Source organism: Hyperolius riggenbachi, chromosome 4, assembly GCF_040937935.1.
Source record: "Hyperolius riggenbachi isolate aHypRig1 chromosome 4, aHypRig1.pri, whole genome shotgun sequence".
Lineage (NCBI taxonomy): Eukaryota > Metazoa > Chordata > Amphibia > Anura > Hyperoliidae > Hyperolius > Hyperolius riggenbachi.
In genome coordinates, this window is record NC_090649.1 from 354,177,695 (window position 1) to 354,201,560 (window position 23,866).

The 23,866-nt window shown below is 44.7% G+C and overlaps 1 protein-coding gene across 1 annotated transcript in view; it reads right to left on the reverse strand.

Moving 5' to 3' along the window:
• Window positions 1-23,866, reverse strand: part of PHF10 (PHD finger protein 10) — a 475,129-nt gene that overhangs the window by 193,044 nt on the left and 258,219 nt on the right. Inside the window, exon 6 of the mRNA XM_068233401.1 lies at window positions 11,866-12,025. Within this exon, the coding sequence (XP_068089502.1) occupies window positions 11,866-12,025 (160 nt within the window). The remainder of the gene's footprint in view (window positions 1-11,865; window positions 12,026-23,866) is intronic.

Consider the following 23,866-nt stretch of genomic DNA (forward strand, 5'->3'; position numbering starts at 1 on the left):
TTTACTTCTCACATTAACTCCCTAACCAGCTCCTGCCATTTCCAACTGAAAAACATAGCACGTATCCGACCTTTTCTCTCCCATGACACAACCAAAATGTTAGTACATGCTCTTATTATATCTCGATTGGACTATTGCAATATATTGCTTGGTGGACTTCCAACTAACTGACTAACACCGCTCAATTCTGTACTGAACTCTGCTGCTCGACTCATTCATCTCTCCTCTCGCTCTTCCTCTGCTGACCCTCTCTGTCAAGCTCTTCACTGGCTACCAATTAATGAGAGGATTCAGTTCAAACTCTTAACCATAACCTACAAAGCTCTCCACAATCTCTCTCCCCTGTACATCTCCTCACTAGTCTCCAGATACCAACCCAACCGCAATCTCAGATCTGCACACGAGCTTCTTCTATCCTCTTCTACAATTACCTCCTCACATTCACGTGTACAAGACTTCTCACGTGCCTCACCCCTCCTCTGGAATGCCCTTCCACAACACATCCGCCACTCTCCCACCTTTGAAATCTTTAAACGCTCCCTCAAAACCCACCTTTTCCGACAAGCATATTCTCTAGCTTAGGCCATGCACCCACTAAATAACCTAATTACGCACTGCCTGTACATATACTGTATACTTCCCCCACCTCTTGTTTCCACCCCATTCCTTTAGATTGTAAGCTCGCAAGGGCAGGGCTCTCACCCTTTTGTGTCATGGAATGTTATTAATTCAATTGCTTGCACACTGTTAGAAATTTATACATTTTAGTCATCCTGTTAAATCAAATTGTAATCAGCAGTGCTGTATCTTGTATCAGTGTTCATATTTTCTTGTATATCATTGTCTGTATCATTATGTATCCCTTGTTTGTTTGCTTACATTGTACAGCGCCACGGAATATGTTGGCGCTTTATAAATAAATAATAATAATAATATATATATGTATATATATGCATGTATATATGTATATATGTTTATATATATATGTATATATATGCATATATATATATATATATATATATATATATATATATATATATATATATATATATATACATACTTACTCTTTTATGCCAACTTCCCCCTTTTAAACGGTTTTTAATTGCTTTTACTCTTGTTGGCGCCTCTGTTATACTGTTTTACAAATTTAGAAGGAAGGAACTTTCATCTGAGATTTTAGCAATAACAGAGAAGGTGTAGGTATATATGTTTATCTATTCCGAATGAATGAACTAACTAACTACTATAACAGTCTACAACTAAAACTTTATCCACTCGTTTATATCCGGTTTACATAAAAAAAAAGCATATTTCAAGTAGTGTTACAAGGATTCCTTATGGACTCTGTCTCCTTGAAATGTTAACCTAGCTTGTATATACCTTTCCATAGTTAAATTGTTTTAGAAAGTAGAGATACATGTAGGAAGGGGGATAGGTTCTGACGTCTTCCAATTACTTACAATTACATGTCGGGTGGCTAGAATTAAATGACAAATCGTTTTTTTCTACGAGGGAGGGGAGTCCACCAACTTCCCCCTTTTAAACGGTTTTTAATCGCTTTTACTCTTGTTGGTGCCTCTGTTATACTATTTTACAAATCTACTAGTCCACCCCGTGTGGAGGGGTGTATCCCCTTTTTTTCCCCATCTACAGAGAGCGAATTCTTATACCTAAGTGAAGTCAGGTTATAATTCTCCCCACCTGTCTTTCCAGTGGTTGCCTTCGTGGCAACTTATACTTGTGAGTATAACCATTGTTTTATTACAAACGTTATCATCTGCTACTAAGGAGCTACACTATATTGGGCTCTCGGTCTCACTTTGTGTTTTTCAAGCGTTCCTTCTAGTAACAGGAGTGGCAACCATTTAGAAGTATACATAGAAGTACTACGCTAAGAATAACCACACTCTTCAAAACACTCATACTCCTAAACCCAACTTACAACATAATCAACTCTCCTTGACTTATCTTACGAATAACTGTGTAAAATTATCCTTCCTATCAATGTGGTAGGTAGGTCAAGACCACTGCTCCTACCACTCAGATGACACTGGAGAGTTTTGTGGTACTATGTCCAACCTAGATTTTTCGGGTAGTTGGCAGAGCTCCTCAATCCCCCCCCCCCCCCCAGAATAAGTAAGATATATTTTTAATGATCCTTTAAATGTTTTAATTGTATGTTTAAATTGTTCAAATTATTGGATAAATCTAACTAGCTGTTACTATACTTTAAAGTATATGATATTATATTATGGTTTACTGTTAAGAGCAACCCTCAAGATGTATAACTGTTAATTTACATGTATCTTGATTCTGAAATAAAAAATATTAAAAGATTAGTGCTACATTTGTGCACATCTGTGCTGCAAAAATTAAGAATTGTTCTGCTTTCATGTTGAAGATACTAGCACTATTTCCAAAACAATACCATCACCCAGCCCCCTATAAACATTAAACTGGTATGGGTGAGTAGTGCTGTGCATATGCCCATTTGTGCTGCAAAAATCTTCTTTCTATATTTTATTTTTATTTTTTTTAATTCACATTTTTATTAAGGTCAAAAGTTCACTCAGGCTCACTCAGCCTTCGCAATTAACCCTTGCTGTGTTCACTTGAGTTTGACATCTTGTACACCGCTATTCAATTGTTGGTCTTGAGCGGATTGCTTTCAGGTCAGTGGTTGGAGCTCGGGGGCTGACGCACACAGGCCTGATTATCAGATGAGGCGGTAATTATCGACCACTTCAGTCGACTTTAATCAAGCGTGTGTATGAGGCTTTAGTCCAACAAATGTCAGATTGCCATGAAAAATACAGAATTTTCTGGGAACAACAGGGTACTATATGAAACATGATCCGTCCTATAGTACTCTTGCTAAACAACTGACCGATGCAATGGGTAAAAAACAACGCAATAAGGTCACTTGGAACCCAGAATTAGAACAGTCATCTTGAGCCTTGAAGGAAGCGCTGGGAAGTGTTCCTATCCTTCCAGCTCTTGACTTTTCCCATCTGTTTATTACAGTACAAACTGATGCTTCCAACCTCGGTCTTAGAGCAATACTTAGCCAGGTGGACTTGCCTGGGAATGAACATTCTGTCCTCTACCTGTGCAGGAAGCTACTTCCGAGGGAGACCGCATATTCCATGACAGAAAAAGTATATAGCAATTGTGTGGGCCTACAAACATTTAAAGAATGTCGACAAACTATCCCGCTGTAACAAACTTGAGCAGCGAGTGGGGATTGCTGCAGTCACATTCTTGCTTGACCATTCCTTGCCCAATCTTTGAAATGCGGAGATGTGACACTATTTTTTCAATATCGAATGCACCATATTTCAATTAAAGTATCACAACATTCAGGACAGATTAATTAGCTTTTTAGCTCTCCGCTCCTACCAAAAGGTCATCCTGAGCTCATCAGCACCCTGCTGACATAAACAGGGGTGCAGCTAAGGTTTTTGTGGCCCCAAGCGGACTGTAGTAAGTGGACCTATCCTTTGCCGCGTCTAAAAATTGGTGTGGCTATCCCGCATAAGCGGGCGTGGCCATGACATGTGGGTGGAGCGGGAGGGCGGATTGGGGCGGGGCTGTTTGCAGGGAAAAATGGATGTGGGGGCGATTGAGGCGCGCGTAGCGCGCCGTGGCGAAAAATGGGCGTGGCCATGACATTGTATGGGCGGAGCTTAACCGTAGCACAGCAAATATAGCCAACTATGACCATTAAATAATAAATGCAGCAACAGTTACCCCAGACACCAGAAAATAAAAACGCAATTTGTGCAACATTTCAGCAGAAAACAAACGCAATTTGTGCAACATTTCAACAGAAAACAAACGCAAATTGGGCCACATTTCAGCAGAAATCAAACGCAATTTGGGCCCATTTTCAGCAGAAATCAAACGCAATTTGGGCCCATTTTCAGCAGAAATCAAACGCAATTAGGGCACATTTTCAGCAGAAATCAAACGCAATTAGGGCACATTCTCAGCAGAAATCAAACGCAATTAGGGCACAGTTCAGCAGAAATCAAACGCAATTAGGGCACATTTTCAGCAGAAATCAAACGCAATTAGGGCACATTTTCAGCAGAAATCAAATGCAATTAGGGCACATTCTCAGCAGAAATCAAACGTAATTAGGGCACAGTTCAGCAGAAATCAAACGCAATTAGGGCCACATTTTCAGCAGAAATCAAATGCAATTAGGGCACAGTTCAGCAGAAATCAAACGCAATTAGGGCCACATTTTCAGCAGAAATCAAATGCAATTAGGGCACAGTTCAGCAGAAATCAAACGCAATTAGGGCACAGTTCAGCAGAAATCAAATGCAATTAGGGCACATTTTCAGCAGATAAGGGCTGCAAAAAGAAAATAATTTACTCACCTGGCACTGGCAGAAGTCTTCTCTCCCCGTCTCCTCTCCTGGCCGGTGGCCGGCTCCTCAGGCGCGCAGTTCCCACGGAGCTCCCTCCCTCCTCCAATCTCCCGCACTGATTGAATGCAGGGCTACGGGAAGGTGGCCACCCGAAGCCCTGTACTGGAGACATAAATAGTCTCCAGAGCAGGGCTTCGGCGGCGGCCATCTTCCCGTAGCCCTGCTGCCCTGCTCTGCCAGCCCCGCGGGGCTGCGGGAAAACAGTGACGTCACGCTGACGTCACTGAGCCGCCGAGGCCCCTACGATCTTGAGGCCCCAAGCGGCCGCTTGGTTTGCTTTATGCCTCGTGGCGCCCCTGGATAGAAAGCATCAGTCAACTTGTCAATACTCGTAAACCCAGCTCTACACCAGATTGGGTGACTACAGGATTCACACCCCTAGACTTCTCCCAGAAATCAAAGGATCCTCTCAGATTCTTATCTCTTATTGTGCTTTACACAGCTGCTTTCACAAGGGATAGCGGTTCTGCCAGTGTGCCAGTCGAAACTTAAAATTTATATTTGTTTATATTTCATGGGTTTTCTAGCCACTAGGAATATGCTAGCCCACCCATCTTTACAGAAGTTATTATGCTAAATCTGACACACGTTCTGGGAAATTCCCAGGCGGATTGGAACAGTAGCCACTTAAAGGTTCCTAATATAGTTTCATATTCATGTTTCATATGAGTTTGCAAATCCTTACTAAATGCAGATATGCAGCCCATTTATTGATAGAACTTATGTGCACGGAGAGAGATAGTTTTCTGCCAGATTTAATTCTTTCTGAAAGGGGCTGGACTTTCCTTCTCTGGCAAGGAGGGTTTCAGCTCTTATGTCAGCCCTTCTCATCAGGATAAGGTATTTAAGATTCTGGTACAAACAGAACTCTGGGTCCTTTGTTCATTATTTATCCATTTCTATCTCAGGCTGTGGACCAGCTAGAACAGGGGTAGGGAACCTTGGCTCTCCAGCTGTTAAGGAACTACAAGTCCCACAATGCATTGCAGGACTCTGACAGCCACAGTCATGATTAATAAAGGCAAATGCATGCTGGGATTTGTAGTCTTATCACAGCTGGAGAGCCAAGGTTCCCTACCGCTGAGCTAGAAGGTTCATTAACCTCCTCAAAAATGTATCGACCTTGGCATATTCACTGTAAGTGGCAACCTGCTGCGACCATGCTACTTCAAAATATTTCTCAAATTAGGTCACAATGTGGAATTAAATATAGCAGGGTTGAATCACAGGACAATTTAGCTCTGTGTTTCTCAGGCCCTGGCATGGTCAATGTTAGTTGAATGTCATATGAGTTCGTAATGCCTTATAGATTGCAGATATGCAACCCATTTGTATGTCCGGTTAGGGGCAGTGAGAATGACAATTATAAGATAATGCTATACATAGCAAAACTTTGTTTATAGCAATGTAGAGAGGGAAAGGGAGAAGTGTGTGTGGGGGGGGGGGGGAAGGGGAAGGAAAACAAATGCTTGAAATACATCAGTATAACAGTCACTATGTGCAATAGTTACTAAAATTACGGAGGAGATATTAAAGAGACTCTGTAGCAACAAAAACCTCCCCTGGGGGGTACTCACCTCGGGTGGGGGAAGCCTCCGGACCCTAATGAGGCTTCCCACGCCGTCCTCTGTCCCACGGGGGTCTCGCTGCAGCCCTCCGAACAGCTGGCGACAGAGCCGACTGTAGCTTCAATATTTACCTTTGCTGGCTCCAGCGGGGGCGCTGTGGTGACTTTCGGCACGGAAATAGACGGAAATACCCAATCTCCGTCGGGTCCGCTCTGCTGCGCAGGCGCCGGAAACTTGCGCCTGCGCAGTAGAGCAGACCCGACGGCGATCGGGTATTTCCGCCTACTTCGGCGCCGACAGCCATCAGAGCGCCTGCGCAGGAGCCAGGAAGGTAAATATTGCGTCACGGCTGTACGGAGGGCTACAGCGAGACCCCCGAGGGACGCAGGACGGCGTGGGAAGCCTCATTAGGATCCTGAGGCTTCCCCCACCCGAGGTGAGTACCCCCCAGGGGCCGTTTTGTCGTTACAGTTCCTCTTTAAGGCAATGAAAGACAAAGTCCCAACTGAGTTGATGGTGTAAGTTAGACTGAAAGGACCAAGGGGCGAATTCCTGGGTTGTCTAAGATTGATAGCCAGAGTTGCCATGTTCTAGTAAAGGATTCCACCGTGTCATTTACTATGGCCAACAGTCTTTCTGATATCAGAATATCATTTTTTTTGTAAGTTCCACAGATAAGATTGGCTGCTGCCATTGACGTGCGATATGGAGTCTGGCTGCCTTGGCGATATGTTGCTGTAGTCTGTGGGGAGGGAATTTCAAACCTTTGGGTTTATCCCCCAGTAGTAGTGACATTGGGTCTGGAATGTGAGTGATTTCTAGAGCCCTTCCAATTAGGGCTGCTATTTCAGACCAGAAGCAATTGACCACTGGGCAGAACCACCAGATGTGGGCAATTGATCCTATGTTTCCACAGTTGCGGAAGCAGAGGTTTGAAGCTGCGGGTGAGTATTTATGGAGACTTTCCGGTGTTATGCAAGTTCTGTGAAGAACTCTCAGGTTTACCTCAATGTGCGAAAAATAGCTGCTTCCCTTTGTAAGGGTGAGGCAGCACTTGGACCATTGTTGAGTGGGAATTTCTAAATGGAAATCTTGCTCCCAGGCTTCCATAGTTTTTAGCTTAGTGAGGGTGGAGGGTTGCGAAATAAGGGAGTACAAATAAGAAATCAGGCCTCCCTCTAGTGGGCATCTATGACACCAGGATTCAAGGGTGGTTTTGGAGGGGGTTATAGGAGTTTTAGGTGGGATGGATTTAATGAAGTGGTGTAGTTGGAGAGCTTGAAAAAATTCTGATGGAGGAAAAGCAGTGTGAGATCTGAACTGTTCCCATGAGGGTATTTTTTCATTTACCAAAAGATGTGGGAGGAGAGAAAATTATTTAGCCTCCACCAGGAAAATGACCTGGGATTTAGGCCCAGAGGGATGGATGGATTACCAAATCGCGGCATAAGTGGAGGCAAATCTGAGCATAGTTCCCCGGTTTTTCACATGGCATACCAAATGGAAAGCGAGTGGTAGGTGAGTGGGGATAAGGTTTTTATTTGGGAGAGGGGCCTATACGTGGACCAGAGAAGGGCCTGTAGTGCAAAAGGGGAAAGTAAAGCTTCCTCAATTTGGACCCAAAGGGGCGCATTTTCTTCAGTATGTATTGGGGCTAGTTGAGCAATTTGAGCTGCTCTGTAATAAGAGAAAACGTCAGGTAGTCCCAGGCCTCCCCTCTCTCTGTGGAGGAACATTGTACGTTGTGCTATCCTACTTTTCTTATTGTTCCATACAAATTTTCTGATTTGTAGCTGTAAGTCTTTAAGCGATGAACGAGTTACTATTATACAGAAAAAGTGGGATCAGCGCATCACCAGGCCGCCTCTGAATGGCCTCAGCTCAGAGATGCGCTGAGCCCCCCCAGGAACTGCAAACGCACCTTGAACCCAAACAGAGGCTCTGCATATACACCAAAGAAAAACTAACAAGTGGGAGCAGCTGAGTTACTATTATAGGTAGACAACGGAAGAGATATAGGAGGCGTGGGAGCAAGGTCATCCGAACCGCCTGGACCCTCCCAGTCCAGGATATGGTCAGGGAGTTCCAGACGACCAGGTCAGCCTTAAGCTTAGCAAGTAAGGGCTTATAGTTCAAGCTAAAGAAGTCAGCAGGATTTGCAGAGATTTTAATTCCCAGATAAGTGAGATATTTGGTTTGGAGGGTGACACCTAGGGAGGAGGTCATGGACCGAGCAGCAAGCCCAGAGATGCCCGAGCAAAGTACCTCAGTTTTAGAAAGATTAAGGCAGAGCCCCGAAATCTTACCGAAGTCCCGAACAAGGTCCAGTAAAATAGGGATGGAGGTGTGGGGAGATGAGAGGGTGAGAAGGAGATCGTCGGCAAATAGATTTGCTTTGTATTCATGCCCTGCTATAGTTATTCTCCTAATGTCTGCGTCTTATTCTGTCTGCTAACGGCTCGATGACGAGTGCAAATATTGCAGGGGATAAGGGGCACCCTTGCCGCGTGCCTCGTTGAATTGGGAATGAGTTGGGGGTAGAGGTTGGCAATTTAATAGTGGCAGAGGGAGTAGAATAAAGGGTTTCAATGGCCTGGAGAAAGCCTCCTCCAATTCCAGCTCTGGTCAGTGCCATAAGCTGTAAGGCCAGTTAATTGTGTCAAAGGCTTTCTCCATGTCCAACGAAACCAAGGCTATAGGTGTGTTTTTTCTCGTGACATGCAAAAGGTTGATAACTTTGCGTAACTTGTCGGGCGCTTGTCTTTGTGGGATAAACCCCACTTGATCACGGTGTATTAGGGAGACAAGTGAGCGGTTTAATCTACGAACAAGGATGGCTGTAAAGAGCTTATAATCAATATTGAGTAAAGAAATTGGCCTGTAACTTTTAACATCTAGCGGATCCTTGTTAGGTTTAGGGATTACTGCTATAGTCGAGTTTAAGAATTCCGGGGCAGGTATCTTTCCCAACAAGAAGGAGTTGAACAGTTTGAGAAGATGGGGGGATAGTTGTTTGCGGAATTTTTTATAGTATATAGCAGGAAGGCCATCTGGACCTGGTGCTTTACCATTTTTAAGCTTTCTGATGGCAGTGTAAAGCTCCACTTCAGATATAGGGAGATTGAGGGAGGATGCCGCTTCCAGAGAAAGAACTGGGGTTCTCAGTGGTTGCAGAAAGTCAGCTATTGAGGGGATGGCTGAGGTATCCTGCTGTTTAGAATATAGAGATTTGTAATAATTGACAAAAGCCTCATGTATTTTCAGGGGATTAGATGTTATATCACCGTTCGGTAATCTTATCTGAAGATAACTTCTTTTTGAAAGGGGACTAGAGTTTCCATCTCTGCCGAGGAGGGTTTCAGCGCTTATGTCAGCTCCTCCCATCAGGATCAGGTCTTTAAAGGACTTACGAGGCCAACATATACAAAAAAAAAAAAGTTAAAAAAGTGAAGCACCTGCGTCTTTAATAGACACGGAGGACGCCATCCGCGCCCTCCGTGTCGTTCCGCCGGGTCCCCGCCATTTAATAGCCCCCCCCCGGCCGGTCACGACCGCAGGGCCCGGGTCTGGCTCTCCTGCCTCTGCCAACATGGCCGCCGCTGTAGCGTGGATCGGGGGGTTGGCCCTAGAACTGCGCAGCCGCACTCGCGGGTGTGCGGACTGCGCAGTCGCGGCCAGCTCCGGCGGCCATGTTGGCAGAGGCAGGAGAGCCCGACCCGGGCCCTGCGGTCGTGACCGGCCGGGGGGGGGCTATTAAATGGCGGGGACCCAGCGGAACGACACGGAGGGCGCGGATTGCGTCCTCCGTGTCTATTAAAGAGACGCAGGTACTTAACTTTTTAAACTTTTTTTTGTATATGTTGGCCTCGTAAGTCCTTTAAGGGCCGGTTCAAACTCGGCGATTTGCTCGCGATTGCATTTGGAAGCCAAAATTGATATTCAGCGCGATTTGTGCTAGTGATTCCCATTCAATAGAACGGGAATCACAAAGCAATCGCCCCCAAAACACTGCATGCAGTGCGTTTGCGATTGATCAAAATCACAACTGCTGCAGTGTGAATGTATCCATAGGGATACATTGCAGCAGTGCTTTGCTGATCGCCGGCGATCAGCAAAGCGCTGAAGAATCGCCCCAATGTGAACCAGCTCTAAGAGTCTGGTACAAACAGATCTCTGGGTCTGATCTGTTTGTACTCTGATCCCTTTAATTTTAATGGGTTAATTATTTATCCAATTCCATCTAGCGACAGGCCAGCCGAACACTGGCCAAAACACAACACTTTGGTTAACTCAGCATAAAGACATAGCCAAACACGGTAATTTGAACTGTTCAGACATTCTTCATCATTATCTTTTTTTCTGTATTTCTATCCACACAATCTGTCCAACTACTAGATTTGTTTGGCAGTTTTAATGTATTTTTGTATAGGTAGAAAAAAAACAACGTTTTGTAAGAAATAATACCTTTTAATGGCTAACTAATAGAGTTAAATGATGCAAGCTTTCTGGGATCTAGTCCCCTTCTTCAGGCATAGGTCCAGATGTAAATATGCCTGAAGAAGGGGACTAGATCCCAGAAAGCTTGCATCATTTAACTCTATTAGTTAGCCATTAAAAGGTATTATTTCTTACAAAACGTTGTTTTTTTTCTACCTATATAATTTGTTTGGCTAACACGGTACAGAAACTTTTTTGCTACTAATGTATTTTTGTGTGTATAGTTTATATAATAAAACGAATGATTTAATAATTCAATTTTTTTGCCCTTGTTTCCACATTATTCTGATCCATGTCAGAACTCTCTGTCCTCAGTAGACACATAGTACTGCACTGTCTTATCTTTATAAATTGTTTAATTTGGCTAGTTCGTTTGCAAATAACCTTTTCTTCTGTTGAAGAATAGCTATTCTGAGGTCTCCACCTTGTTTCAATCTGGAGAGTAGTGGCAGCAAATTGCTAGATTTCCAGCATGAAATTGATAACTTTTTGTACTGATTGTAAATACAATTGAGATTTTATCACGTATCACCCAATCTTAAACATTTACTTTGCTCACAATGTATTTGCCTTCAGAAGTCTATAGTGGATGAGACCTGAATGGAAACTGTGGCACAGTTATATGGGATTGGTGGGCGTTTGTGACAATATCAAACAAAGTTCACTGCATAATATCAAAACTGATATCAATAAGATAAAAACAATGTGAATCAAGGTGGAACCACCGTGCTTATCAAAACGACCTATTGCTTGTTAATTGAGCATAAACAGGTAACTGCCAATAATATTAATATTAATATTATAACAGTATTAATCGTAGAAGAAAAAAAAAGTCTCCATTAGTAAAAACTATAGAATGCATTATTAATCAATTTAGGGAGTTTAATACCGTTTAAAAAGATAACTAGATACTGCATGTTAGCTATTCCTGCCTGAGAGGATAGTTTTAGATCTTTATTGGGTGGCAGCTTTCATACAAATACTGATCAGTTCTGAAAAGCATGTTCAGCTCTATGGAAAGGGGAGGGTGGGAGGATGTGTTAGTGACACCCAACTGTGTTGTTTGATCTTCCAAAAGAGGACGTGATCAGCCTTGGGGAGGTCAATGACTCAAATTAGATTTCCAGCCAAAACAATTAGTAACCATCACGTTGGCCAAGGAAAATCTAAAGAGTGTATGTAGATTTAGGAGTGCATAAGATTTACCAAAACACTGCACCATCTTTTTGCCAAATCTATGGTCAAAACACACATCGATCCAATAAAACAACAAGGATTGCGTTGGGACACACTTATCAAACAATACTTTTATTTATCTTCCACAGTAAATATAAACACAAGCAAACGGGAACTTGACTTACTGAGGAAACTTTGCTTTTTTTCTTTTCAGTACGTCCTTCATCAACCTCATCAGAATCACCATCACTATCAAGCACCAAAAGTTCAGGGTCCAGTGGATCCAACGGAGGTTCATACAAAGCTGTATTAAGTGGCAAATAGCGGAGCTCATTGGGAGAATATCTGCAAATACAATCCATTTTGGGAATATATTACTTCTTGCAGGAAACTTTTCATGGTCGTTGCCAACATGCAAGAGCCCCATGCAAAGTGAAATTCAGGTACGGCTAAATGACGCCAACTTACGAACTCCCCACCACAGGGATGGTATTTCACAGTCTATGCCATGCAACAACAAATGATTTTCATGCATAATAAACGTTTCTCTAGATTAGCAACCTTTTTCTTTTTAAAGGACCACTATTGCGAAAAAAGTAGGCAGTTAAAATCTGACAGAACCAGTCCATCTCTTCATGGGGTATTCTCTGGGTTTTCTTTGTTTTCAAGAGCATTTCGTGAACAGCAGTTGCAAAGTCTAACTGACCAATAGTGTGCAAGTGAGTAAGGCCCCGTTTACACTTAATCAGTTGGTATGCGTTTTTTTTTCTTCTTCTCCATAGCAATGCATTGTGCAAAAGATTTCAGTTGAAACGCGTTAAGTGTGAAAGGTGCCATAGGATAACATGGATATTACTTTGAAAATCCGTTGTCCTTTCAAGTTATAACATAGTAACTGATTAAAGAGGAACTCCAGTGGAAATAATGTAATAAAAAAATTGCTTCATTTTTACAATAATTATGTATAAGTGTTTGCCAATTGTAAAATATTTTAAATCCCTGATTTATATTCTGACATTTATCACATGGTGAAATTTTTACTGCTGGCAAGTGATGTAGCTGCGGCTTGCTGTTTTGGCAGTTGGAAACCGCTGTAAACAGCTATTTACCACAATGCAACAGGGTTCACAGACAGGAAACTGCCAAGAGTACATACTCAGAACTTCTTTGTGGGAGGGGTTTCACCACAATATCAGCCATACAGCGCCCCCGATGGTCTGTTTGTGAAAAGGAATAGATTTCTCATGTAAAAGGGGGTATCAGCTACTGATTGGGATAAAGTTCAATTCTTGGTCGGAGTTTCTCTTTAAAGAAAACCTGAACTGAAAATTAAAAGTCAAAATAAGCATACACAAGTCATATTTACCTTCCATGCAGTCTACTCCTCAGTGTCTTTCTCCTGTCGGCCTTTGACCTGAGCAACCGGTGAGATTGCTCAGGGCGCCGGCTTCCAGGGGCGCTCCTGTCCCTTGGCCGCATGTTTTAATATGGATACTGCCGCTGCGGCCCCGGCTGGGTACTCCCGCTCCGCCCCCTGGTGCCGGTGATGGGGGGGTAACCATGTCCGTGCGCCGTGATGGAGGGGGGAGCCGGAGCGCGGGGAGGGCAGCCCGACCTCTCCCTCCCTTCCTCTCCGGGCCACCCTTCCTGCTTAACAGGAAGTTTAGTGTGTATCAGTAACTATGTAGAAGAGAGTATACCAGCGGCAAGTGAGAGGCGCCGGGGATCGGAACCAGGGAGGTGAGTTGTTATCTCTGTTGCAGTCTGCATCGGAGGGGGGAGCACAGAGGGTGGCCCGGAGAGGAAGGGAGGGAGAGGTTGGGCTGCCCTCCCCGCAGCTCCCCCCTCCACTATGAGGGGGGGGGGGCACCTACCTACCTACCTAATCTATACTGGGGGCAGCTACCTATCTAGCCAATACTGGGGGCACCTACCTATCTAACCTATACTGGGGGGCAGCTACCTATCTAACCTATACTGGGGGCACCTACCTATCTAACCTATACTGGGGGCACCTATCTATCTAACCTATACTGGGGGCACCTATCTATCTAACCTATACTGGGGGCACCTACCTATCTAACCTATACTGGGGGCACCTACCTATCTAACCTATACTGGGGGCACCTACCTATCTAACCTATACTGGGGTCGGCTACCTATCTAGCCAATACTGGGGGCACCTACCTATACTGGGGGGCAGCTACCTATCTAACCTATACTGGGGGCGGCTACCTATCTAGCCAATACTGGGGGCACCTACCTATACTGGGGGGCAGCTACCTATCTAATCTATACTGGGGGCACCTACCTATCTAACCTATACTGGGGGCACCTATCTATCTAACCTATACTGGGGGCACCTACCTATCTAACCTATACTGGGGGCAGCTACCTATCTAACCTATACTGGTGGGCAGCTACCTATCTAACCTATACTGGTGGGCAGCTACCTATCTAACCTATACTGGGGGCAGCTACCTATCTAATCTACACTGGGGGCAGTTACCTATCTAATCTATACTGGGGGCACGTACCTATCTAACCTATACTGGAGGCAGCTACCTATCTAATCTATACTGGGGGCATCTACCTATCTAATATATACTGGGGCAACTACCTATCTAACGTATATTGCAGGTACCTACCTATCTAACCTGTACTGGGGGCACTTACCTATCTACGTACACACTACTAAGCCCCCCCCCCATTGGTGTATGTGTGTGGTGCGCTCACACGCGAAGAGGATGAATGGGGGGGGGGGGGGGCACCAAAATCTGGTTACGCTCAGGGCGCTGTGAAACCTAAGGCCGGCCCTGCCCGCATCCTGTTTTTTCACTGTGATCAAGGGAATTTTCCTTCCTCCATTTTGAAAATAAAAACAGCGAACACCAAGAGCCCCAATAGTGTAATTCGTACTGGACAAGGTGGCAATAAGTTTGTATTGCTAGATACTCACAAGTCAGGGTCACCAGCAGGCAACCACTGTAAAGGCAGGTGGGGAGATTGTCCTGACCCCACTCAGGATTAAGAAGTCGCTCTCTGTAGACAGGAAGAAAGAATAGCAACCCTCCACCAAGGGTGGACTCAAAATTGTATACAATGAACAGAGGCACCAAAAGTATAAGATTAGATTAAATGAGCTTAAAAACCAACTTAAATGGCAAAATTGAAGGAGGAAGTGGTGGTCTTACCTCCCTCAAGCAGACACGACAACGACTGCGATTCAGACAGCTCATTTAATCTAATCTTATACTTTTGGCGCCTCTGTTCATTGTATCCATTTTGAAAATGGCCATTACCCATAACAGCTTTCTGGTCAGCACACAGTTAAAGTGTAACATCGCCCACTTGAGCCATAGGGAAACATGGACAATACCTGGTACATCAGTTTTTCTCTCAGCTATAACTGACAGCAACTGATATTTTACTGACAGCAACTGCTATATTTCAGATCTGACAAAATATTGTCAGAACTGGAAGGGATTATTGTCATAAGAAAATGGTGAGCTTCTGAGAGGAACTGATGGCAAGGTAACTATGTAATGTTCATTTAAAGTTACCTCATGTGTTTATTTTAAATATTTTTACTCAGTACAGGTTCTCGTTAAAGTGGACCCAAATTTAAAATACAAGATTTCATAAATAAAATCTATTTTCTAAATTATAATAATAAATAGCAGCCTTTTTTCAGCTGCATGATGACAAATATAAAATATTTTACATTTATTGGAGGAACCACTCCCTTCCTTTCAAATTGCCGGGACAAAATCCGGCAAAATGGTGCAGTAGGTGGTGTCTGGCAATGAAGGAATTGCTAATGGCTGCCACCTGTATAACCCTAGTTATGAAAAGAAAAGGTTGAAAAGCATGCACTGAAATGCTCATAGGCTTGAAGGAGTGTTTATTTATCTTTGTATGTGTCAGAGTGGTGCAACTAAATATTTTGATTAAAAAAAAAGGTTTGGTTTGGGTCCGCTTTAAGTGTAAACGGGGCCTAAGGAGGCTGGCTGGTATCTTACTATTTTGGCAGTTAAACTGCTGTTCAGGAAATTGAACAGCTGTTGAAAACAAAGAAAACCCTGAGAATCCCCTATGAGGAGATGGACTGGCCAAAACCTGTTGGTTCTGATTTTACCTGCTTATTTTTTTTCGCGATAGTGGTCCTTTAACCCTTTCTGGACCAGCACCCTCTGCCCCCTTAAGGACCAGAGGGTGCTGTTCCCGTAAATCGCCGCTTCCCGACGAATCGCCGCAATGATCCGCCGCTCCCGACGAACACGCCGCTCTGTCCCCGCCACACGCTGCTCTCTCTGCCGTCGCTATGACAGCAGAGCGCTGTGCGCCGGTCAGGAGCCGCTTTCATTGGCTCCTGACCCTGTCACTCCATGTAAGCCAATGAGAGCGGCTTACATGAATGACAGGGCCAGGAGCCAATGAAAACGGCTCCTGCCCGGCTCACAGTGCTCTGCCGTCATAGAGGCGGCAGGGCAGCAACGAGCGGCGGGGGCAGAGCGGACCAAGCGGTGGAGACGGGCAGGGGCGCGCGGTCAATGGGACGTAGAGTTTACGTCCTGTCAGGACCGCAGCGCCCCCTGCCCGACGCAGATTCGCACTCGCTCGGTCCGAAAGTAGTTAAAGTCAATGGGAACTAAAAAACAAAAACAAAAAAAGCCAGATACTTATCTAAGGAGAGGGAAGGCTCTCGGTCCTATAGAGCCTTCCCGCTCCTCTCTCATCCCTGTTCCAGCACTGGCCCCCCCGGGAGCAGAGTACAACCAATTTGGTCAAATACTGCTCTCTCTGCCGCTGAAGGAAGCTTCAGAAGCCCGAAGACAGGCCACTCAATACTGCGCACGCTCGAGCGCCCTCCCTCGCGCACTAGCACGTGCACAGTATGGAGCCACCTGTCTTTGGGAAGACTCGGCTCCCGAAGGCTTCCAAAGTCCCACACGGCGGGGAATTCAAATGGGAAAGCCAGTGCTTAAAGAGACACTGAAGCGAGACTAAATCTCGCTTCAGCTCTCATATATAGCAGGGGCACGTGTGCCCCTGCTAAAACGCCGCTATCCCACGGCTAAACGGGGGTCCCTTCACCCCCAACCCACCCCATGCAAAAGTTGGTCGGAAAATGGTCGCTGGTAATATTCTTCCTGGAGGCAGGGCTAACGGCTGCAGCCCTGCCTCCAGTCGCGTCTATCAGACGCGCATCGCCGCCTCTCCCCCGCCCCTCTCAGTGAAGGAAGACTGAGAGGGGCGGGGGAGAGGCGGAGATACGCGCTGACAGACGCGCGTGGGGCAGGGCTGCGGCGGTTAGCCCTGCCCCAACCAGGAAGCGCTCCCCCGCATTACGGAGGGGGTTTGGGAGGACAGGGACCCCCGTTAAGCCGCGGGATAGCGGCGTTTTAGCAGGGGCACACGTGCCCCTGCTATATATGAGGTCTGAAGCGATATCTATTCTCGCTTCAGACTCTCTTTAATGGAGTGGACTGGGAAGGCTCTATAGGACGCAGAGTCTTCCCTCTTAGGCAAGTATCTGGCTTTTTTTTTTTTAGGATTCCCATTGACTTTAAATAGTTAAGCTAAATAAAATGATAGTGTTATATGTGTTTGAATTGGAACCTTAGTTTGACTGCCATTTCTCTATTGTTCTAATTTGGCATTTTTCAACCTAAGCACGTGATATCTGCTTCCTAAAGAACTACTACTAAAATATTTTTGTTTTGCAAGGATATATTGCAATACAATTTTCCTTGAAGAGGGAGAGGAGAAAGATATTGGGAGAAAGATCTGTTCATTGGCAAGTATCCATGAAGTGGTGGACACAGTCAACAGTGGAGGCCTGTAGTACAGGCACATTAGCAATATCCTCTCCTTCAAAGGCTGTGTTTGCCATTTAACCCCCCCTCCTACAACTCCAGTCAGTCAATATTAGTGGTGGGGGGGGGGGGGGAGGGTGTTTGTGCAAGTGCAAACCTCCCCAACTCCATCAGAGCAACACTCACCATTAGAGGAACCACGATGCACACCCACAATAAGTGAACTATTTAACTATTTCTGACTTTATATCTGAACCTCCAAATACTGCTGTTGGAATTTAAGAATAATATTCCTGGATTTTGGGCCCTCAGTTACTTTAGAGAACTGGTGTCAGTTAAAATACTCAATATGCAGAGTGTCTCTTTAAATGACATTTCTCAAAGCACAATGCTGAGGATTTTAGTAGAACATGCTGTGCATCTAAACAAGGCCATAGAGCAACTTATCAGCTCTATGTGCAGGCATTCAGGTGGCAGCGAGGTAAAAAAAGTATTTTCTCATTTCCTAAAGGTAAACAATGGCCAGTGAACGGAAAACAAATTATTTCCCTCTATTAAGGAAGGAAGAGCCATATTTGGCTCTGGCCGTGTGTGCAAGTGTGAACAGCTTTCTGTACATTACACATCACATGCTCTTATCAGCCAATTACAAAAAGAAAAGTCCCTGCGCAGTCTTCAACTGATGGGGTGTTTAAGGATTTGGATGGGTGCAGCTCCGTAGGCTGGATGGCGCCAGCAAATCTAATAGAAAGTACAAGAAGAACAGGAGCGCACCGCTGGTGCAATAAACTTTTTTACTTTGTATAGACACGCATTAAAATTACACTTACAGTGTGTAGAAATTAAAAAGCGCCTGTCTAGCCTGCCGGTGGTCCTCTCACCCGCGCTTGGCCAGAGCGGCGGGGTGCGATGGTGTTTGGCGTGGGAGCCGAGGCGGTGGGCGGAGCCAGGTCGCGGAAGTGCCGTCTGACGTCACGACGTTTCGGCGTTAACCACGCCTTCATCAGGTGACGTAGCGGCAGAGACGGCAGTGTTTTATACCCACATGTGTGGGCGGGGAGCAAATCCCGGGGATCCTCCCTGGGATGCCGAAGCAGCTTCCAATTGGCTGTTCAGTATTTGATAGTAAACCTTACATTACGGACAAGTGAATCCGTACTTAACCTTATATTACGGAAAAATAAATTAATGCTACATGCAAAGTTGGTTTTAACTGTGGAGAAGTTTTTTTGTTATAAAAAGTACTTAAATTTTTTTTTTTTTTAAAGCTTTTTTTAAAAGCCGAGATGAGTCTCGGGCAATGCTCGCGGCAATGCGCTCCTAGATAGTGGCGGTACTGAACTGGACCGGTGCGTACTGACTAGGGACACTATGTGCTGCATGAAGGTGCCCAATAAGGTGCATCTGCATTGTGATTTGGATGAATGTGAATGAACATAAAAATTGAATTTAGAGGTAAACACCTCACCATTTAAGTGGCTGCCTCCATAGAGGATGCATGGGACTGGTAAGGGGGATGGCAGTGTGCAGGTATTATATTAATCCTAATGGTCTCAGCCCACTGGTGTTGTATTCTCCTATGGAAAACAAGATCCAGCACGGGCTGGTATTTGTTATTGCTGGAATCAAGGTTAGTTATGTTAAAGGGCTCCAATGGGTGTTATTTAAAGGGACTGCTAGTATACCTAGAAAAATGTGTCTGTTAAACCCCTTATGGACAGGGGAAATAGCATAAACCCTATACCCACTATTGTTGGGCAAGGGGTCACAGGGCCACTACAATTCAGTTCTATGCGACTTTTTTGTTGCATTGTTCTATAAGGACCGATGTTGGTGGGGCAAATCTCCCTAAAGGGACCCCGTTCGAATTTGGGCAGCAGTATGTTGTGCCTTATTATGGCCCCAATGCTTTAAGGCGCATGGAGGTTAAGATGGGTATATTCAGGACCATTAGGCGAGGTGTAAATGGTCAAGTGAAACTTCTAGGGTTAGGATCAAAAATCCTGTACCCTATGCGGGTTCTAACTTACTTCTAGAGGAACCAGGGTTATTATTTACATATATGTGGCCCTATTATATTGACCACCGGCCTGGTTGTTGTCTGGACTGAGGTACAAAGGGAGGGTTGGGACAAAGGGGTTGGGAACAAAAGGGATAGGGGAGGGGGGGGGGGGAAGGAAGGATTAGGGGGGGGAGGGAGGGACGGAAAGGGGGGAGGGGAGGCCCCCTTTCCGTATCTTAGGCCCCTAGATAGAGTTGGCGAGATACTTTCTAACCCCACTATCTTGAGGCAACTGGGATCTGATCGGTGGTATTTTGTATAGTGCCTTGGTACACTGTGTTTCTCAGATTTTGATAAGATGTTACACTTGTGCTCGCCCAACCTTTTCCTAAGGGTCCTAGTTGTTCTTCCTACATATAGTTTCTTGCAACTACAGGTTAGCGCATATATGACAAATTCTGTTGCACAGTTGATGAACTGTTTGAAAGGTACTATTCCCCCATTGGGATGTTCCAGATGTTTCATGCCGTGCAAGACAAAGGGGCAACAACCACAACAGGAGTTTCCACACCTAAAGTTCCCCACGATAGTGGATCTCAACCATGTTCCTGGAGGATCTTGTTTCCTGTTGCTGGGCGCGATTTGATTTTTAAGGGAACGTGCTCTCTTGAATATGATTTTTGGTGCCTCCGGCATGATGGGCTTGAGTAGAGGGTCTTGCAGTATTATGGGCCAATTTTTCTTTATTATGCCCTGGATGCGTCGAGAGCTTTCTGTATAACCTGTGATGAATTGGGGCATCAAGGCTTTGTCTCTAGAGTCCTTTGGTTGGCTGATTCTTTCTCTATTACTTCTGAATTCTTCCAATACTGTGTTTATATGTGAATCTGGATAACCCTTTTCCTTAAACTTCTCTGCTAGTTGTGCAGCTTGTCTGTTATAGTCCTGGCCCCTTGTGCAGTTTCTCCTTAATCTGCAGAACTGGCTGCGTGGGATATTCTTTATCCACTTCGGGTGGTGGCAGCTGGCCGCATGTAGATATGAATTCCCAGCTGATGGCTTGAAGTGGGTCTGTGTGCAGATTTGGAATTGTTCATCAATTGATAATTCTAGATCCAGAAAGACCAGTTTATCTCTATCAAATACAGACGTAAATTCAAGTCCTGTTGAGTTGGTATTACATTAAGTCACAAACTCTTCAAATTTTTCTTTCGTGCCGTCCCAAATTATTAAAATATCATCTATATAACGGGTGTACAGAATCAGATTCTTTCTGTAAACATGATTGGACCATATGTATTGCTTCTCCCAATATGCCATAAAGCGGTTGGCTAAACTGGGGGCAAACCGTGCCCCCATCGATGTCCCACAGATCTGAAGGAAGAATTGATTCATAAAGGTAAAGTAATTATGCTTTAAAGCAAATTCTACAAGTTCCATAATAAATTGGGCTTGTTGTGGGTTAAAGGAATCCTCTTTCAGCAAAAAGTAACTAGCTGCTTCTATTCCTTTATCGTGTGGGATGCACGTATAGAGGGAGCACACGTCCAGGGATGCCCACAAATAACTGCTTTCCCAATTGTATGCCTCCAAGATTTCCAACACATGCATTGAATCCCTTGAGTAGGCATCTGTGTGCTGGACTATCGGCTGTAGGAAGTGGTCTATGTAGTCCGATACCGGGGATAGAATTCCCTCCATGCCCGCCACTATGGGCCGCCCTGGTGGTGAAGATTCATTCTTATGAATTTTAGGAATGTGATAGAAGTATGGAACTAGAGGGTTTGATGGCATTAGAAACTTATATTCCTCCTCCGTTATGATCCCTAAGCACTGCCCCTTGTCCAAGATGACTTGGAGTTCTTTCATGAACTCCTGCGTGGGATCTGAGAAGAGTCTTAGATACGTGTTTCTATCCCCTAGTAATCGTTCTCCCTCCTCGCGATATTTTATGAAATCTTGTAGAACGATACTTCCTCCTTTGTCTGCTTGACGAATGACGATTTCCTTATTCTTTTTGAGACCTTCCAGTGCAACCTGTTCCTCTTTCGTCAGATTACTATGTTGGTTCTTGGTGTTCTTAATTTTACAGAGTTTATTGAATTCTTCCATCACTATGTGGTAGAAGCTACTGATGTACTGGCCTTTGGATTGGGTTGGATAGAATATGGCTCTCGGCTTAAGTCCAGAGTCCCTCATTGGTTCCAAGAATCCAAATATCTCATTCCCCAGTATATCATCATTACTGTTTGCTTCTCCTAAAACACTGCCGTCTCTGCCGCTACGTCACCTGATGAAGGCGTGGTTAACGCCGAAACGTCGTGACGTCAGACGGCACTTCCGCGACCTGGCTCCGCCCACCGCCTCAGCTCCCACGCCAAACACCATCGCAACCCGCCGCTCTGGCCAAGCGCGGGTGAGAGGAGAGGACCACCGGCAGGCTAGACAGGCGCTTTTTAATTTCTACACACTGTAACTGTAATTTTAATGCGTGTCTATACAAAGTAAAAAAGTTTATTGCACCAGCGGTGCGCTCCTGTTCTTCTTGTACTTTCTATTAGATTTGCTGGCGCCACCCAGCCTACGGAGCTGCACCCATCCAAATCCTTAAACACCCCATCAGTTGAAGACTGCGCAGGGACTTTTCTTTTTGTCTTTGTTTGAGTTTGGTGAAACCCGCAGCAAGACTTGACTTAAGATGGAGGACCCACTAGAGGCTTTGGAAGAAGCCCTAGAAGAGATTGAAAAATCCAATGATAGTGAACAACCCCAACAATGGGAACATTTGAAACAAAGCATCAAAGACCAGCTAAGAGAAATTACCTCAAAAATAGGAGGAGGGTCAGGAAAACCTATGGAATCCACCATACCCACCTCCCCATTCCAAGTTCTCAATCACAAGAAAAAGTTTGAGGAAATGGTAGGCCTTTTTCGGCAACTAGAAGACGCCCAAACTTTTGAATGTGCACAGTGGCTAGATTCCTCGTTTCTATCAGAATATCTAGAACACAAAATAGCACCAAGAGGCATGCGGAACACCAAAAGCTGTGATTTCCTGGAGAAGGACCTTATGGATCTATGGAACACTGTGGCTGAGCTATGCACTTCACAGTGGATTAAGATAGTTGTGATGCAAAGAGAACGGAATCTGAGGAAAGTTAGAGGGGTCATCCCCCAGATTCAGAAAGACCTCACACCGTATAAAAATCTAAACAAATTCACCCATTGGAATGATAAGATCCAGACATCTCTCCAAAACTTTGAAAAAGATCAAATTTCCCGCAAACTCAAAAAATTTGAGAAGGACAAAATAGATTATCTCTCAGGGAACATCCATAGTTGGCCTAAAGATCAAGGCCCTCCCCCTCATACAACAGCAAATAGGACTGAAGCCCAAGGAATAAATCAACAGGGCAAAACTGAGCAGGGAATACCTGCGGAGAGGGCAATTCCGCCACAATGGAAGACTGTGAAACGTAGTCATCGTAAGAGGGAATACAAATTCCAACCTAACTATGGAGGACAGAGGAATCGCCCCATACGCCAGATACGACCAGAGAAACGACCGTCCTCCCCTAAGAGAGGCATATGGCAGAAAACAACACACCCAACACCGACACGGCATGGTTTAGGTGCAAGGCCAAAAATTAGAGGAGAAAGAGTCCCACACAAATGGGGTAGAGACCCAATAGGGAAACAGATGTCTGAACATAGGACCAAGCAGCGAGATGATAAAGTAGAAGATATGGGATCTAGAGAATTCTCCAGTCAAGCTTCAAAAAGCAAATTTCTGGACCAGGCTTGGGACTACACAGTCAGAAATAGACAACATAGGAACATACAGCCGTCAACTAGCAATGCAGAATCTAGAGGAAAGACCGATACTATGGGTTCGTTGCCTACTATAAGTACCTTAGTAAGCCTTGATGAGGCAATAAGGGATCCAGGACAGGACAGGTGCGCAACATATCCCACGACACCTTTTTTATGCCACCCCCCCCCCCACACTCCAATGGCAATCAAACGGCCACTCGAAGAAGAAGAGGAGTCAGAGGGGGATGAAAAGTACAACAACAAAAAAGGAAGTAGACAGAACCGTCAGGACTAAGAATTTCAACAATCAAAATTTTCAACATCTCCTCACACAAATTATCAGATGGAGATTTATCGCTCCTCAGAAAAGGATTGAACTTTGCCCCCATGATTAGGCCGAATGCCTTTAATATATTCAAAGATCTACATAGGTTCATCAGAACCCTGACTCTTAAAAGATTTTTTGCACTAAAAGAAAGGAAGAACGAGACGGAGAAGTCTGTCAACCCCTTTAACCCACTGGGAATAGGCAATGTGCTCACGGATGATGAT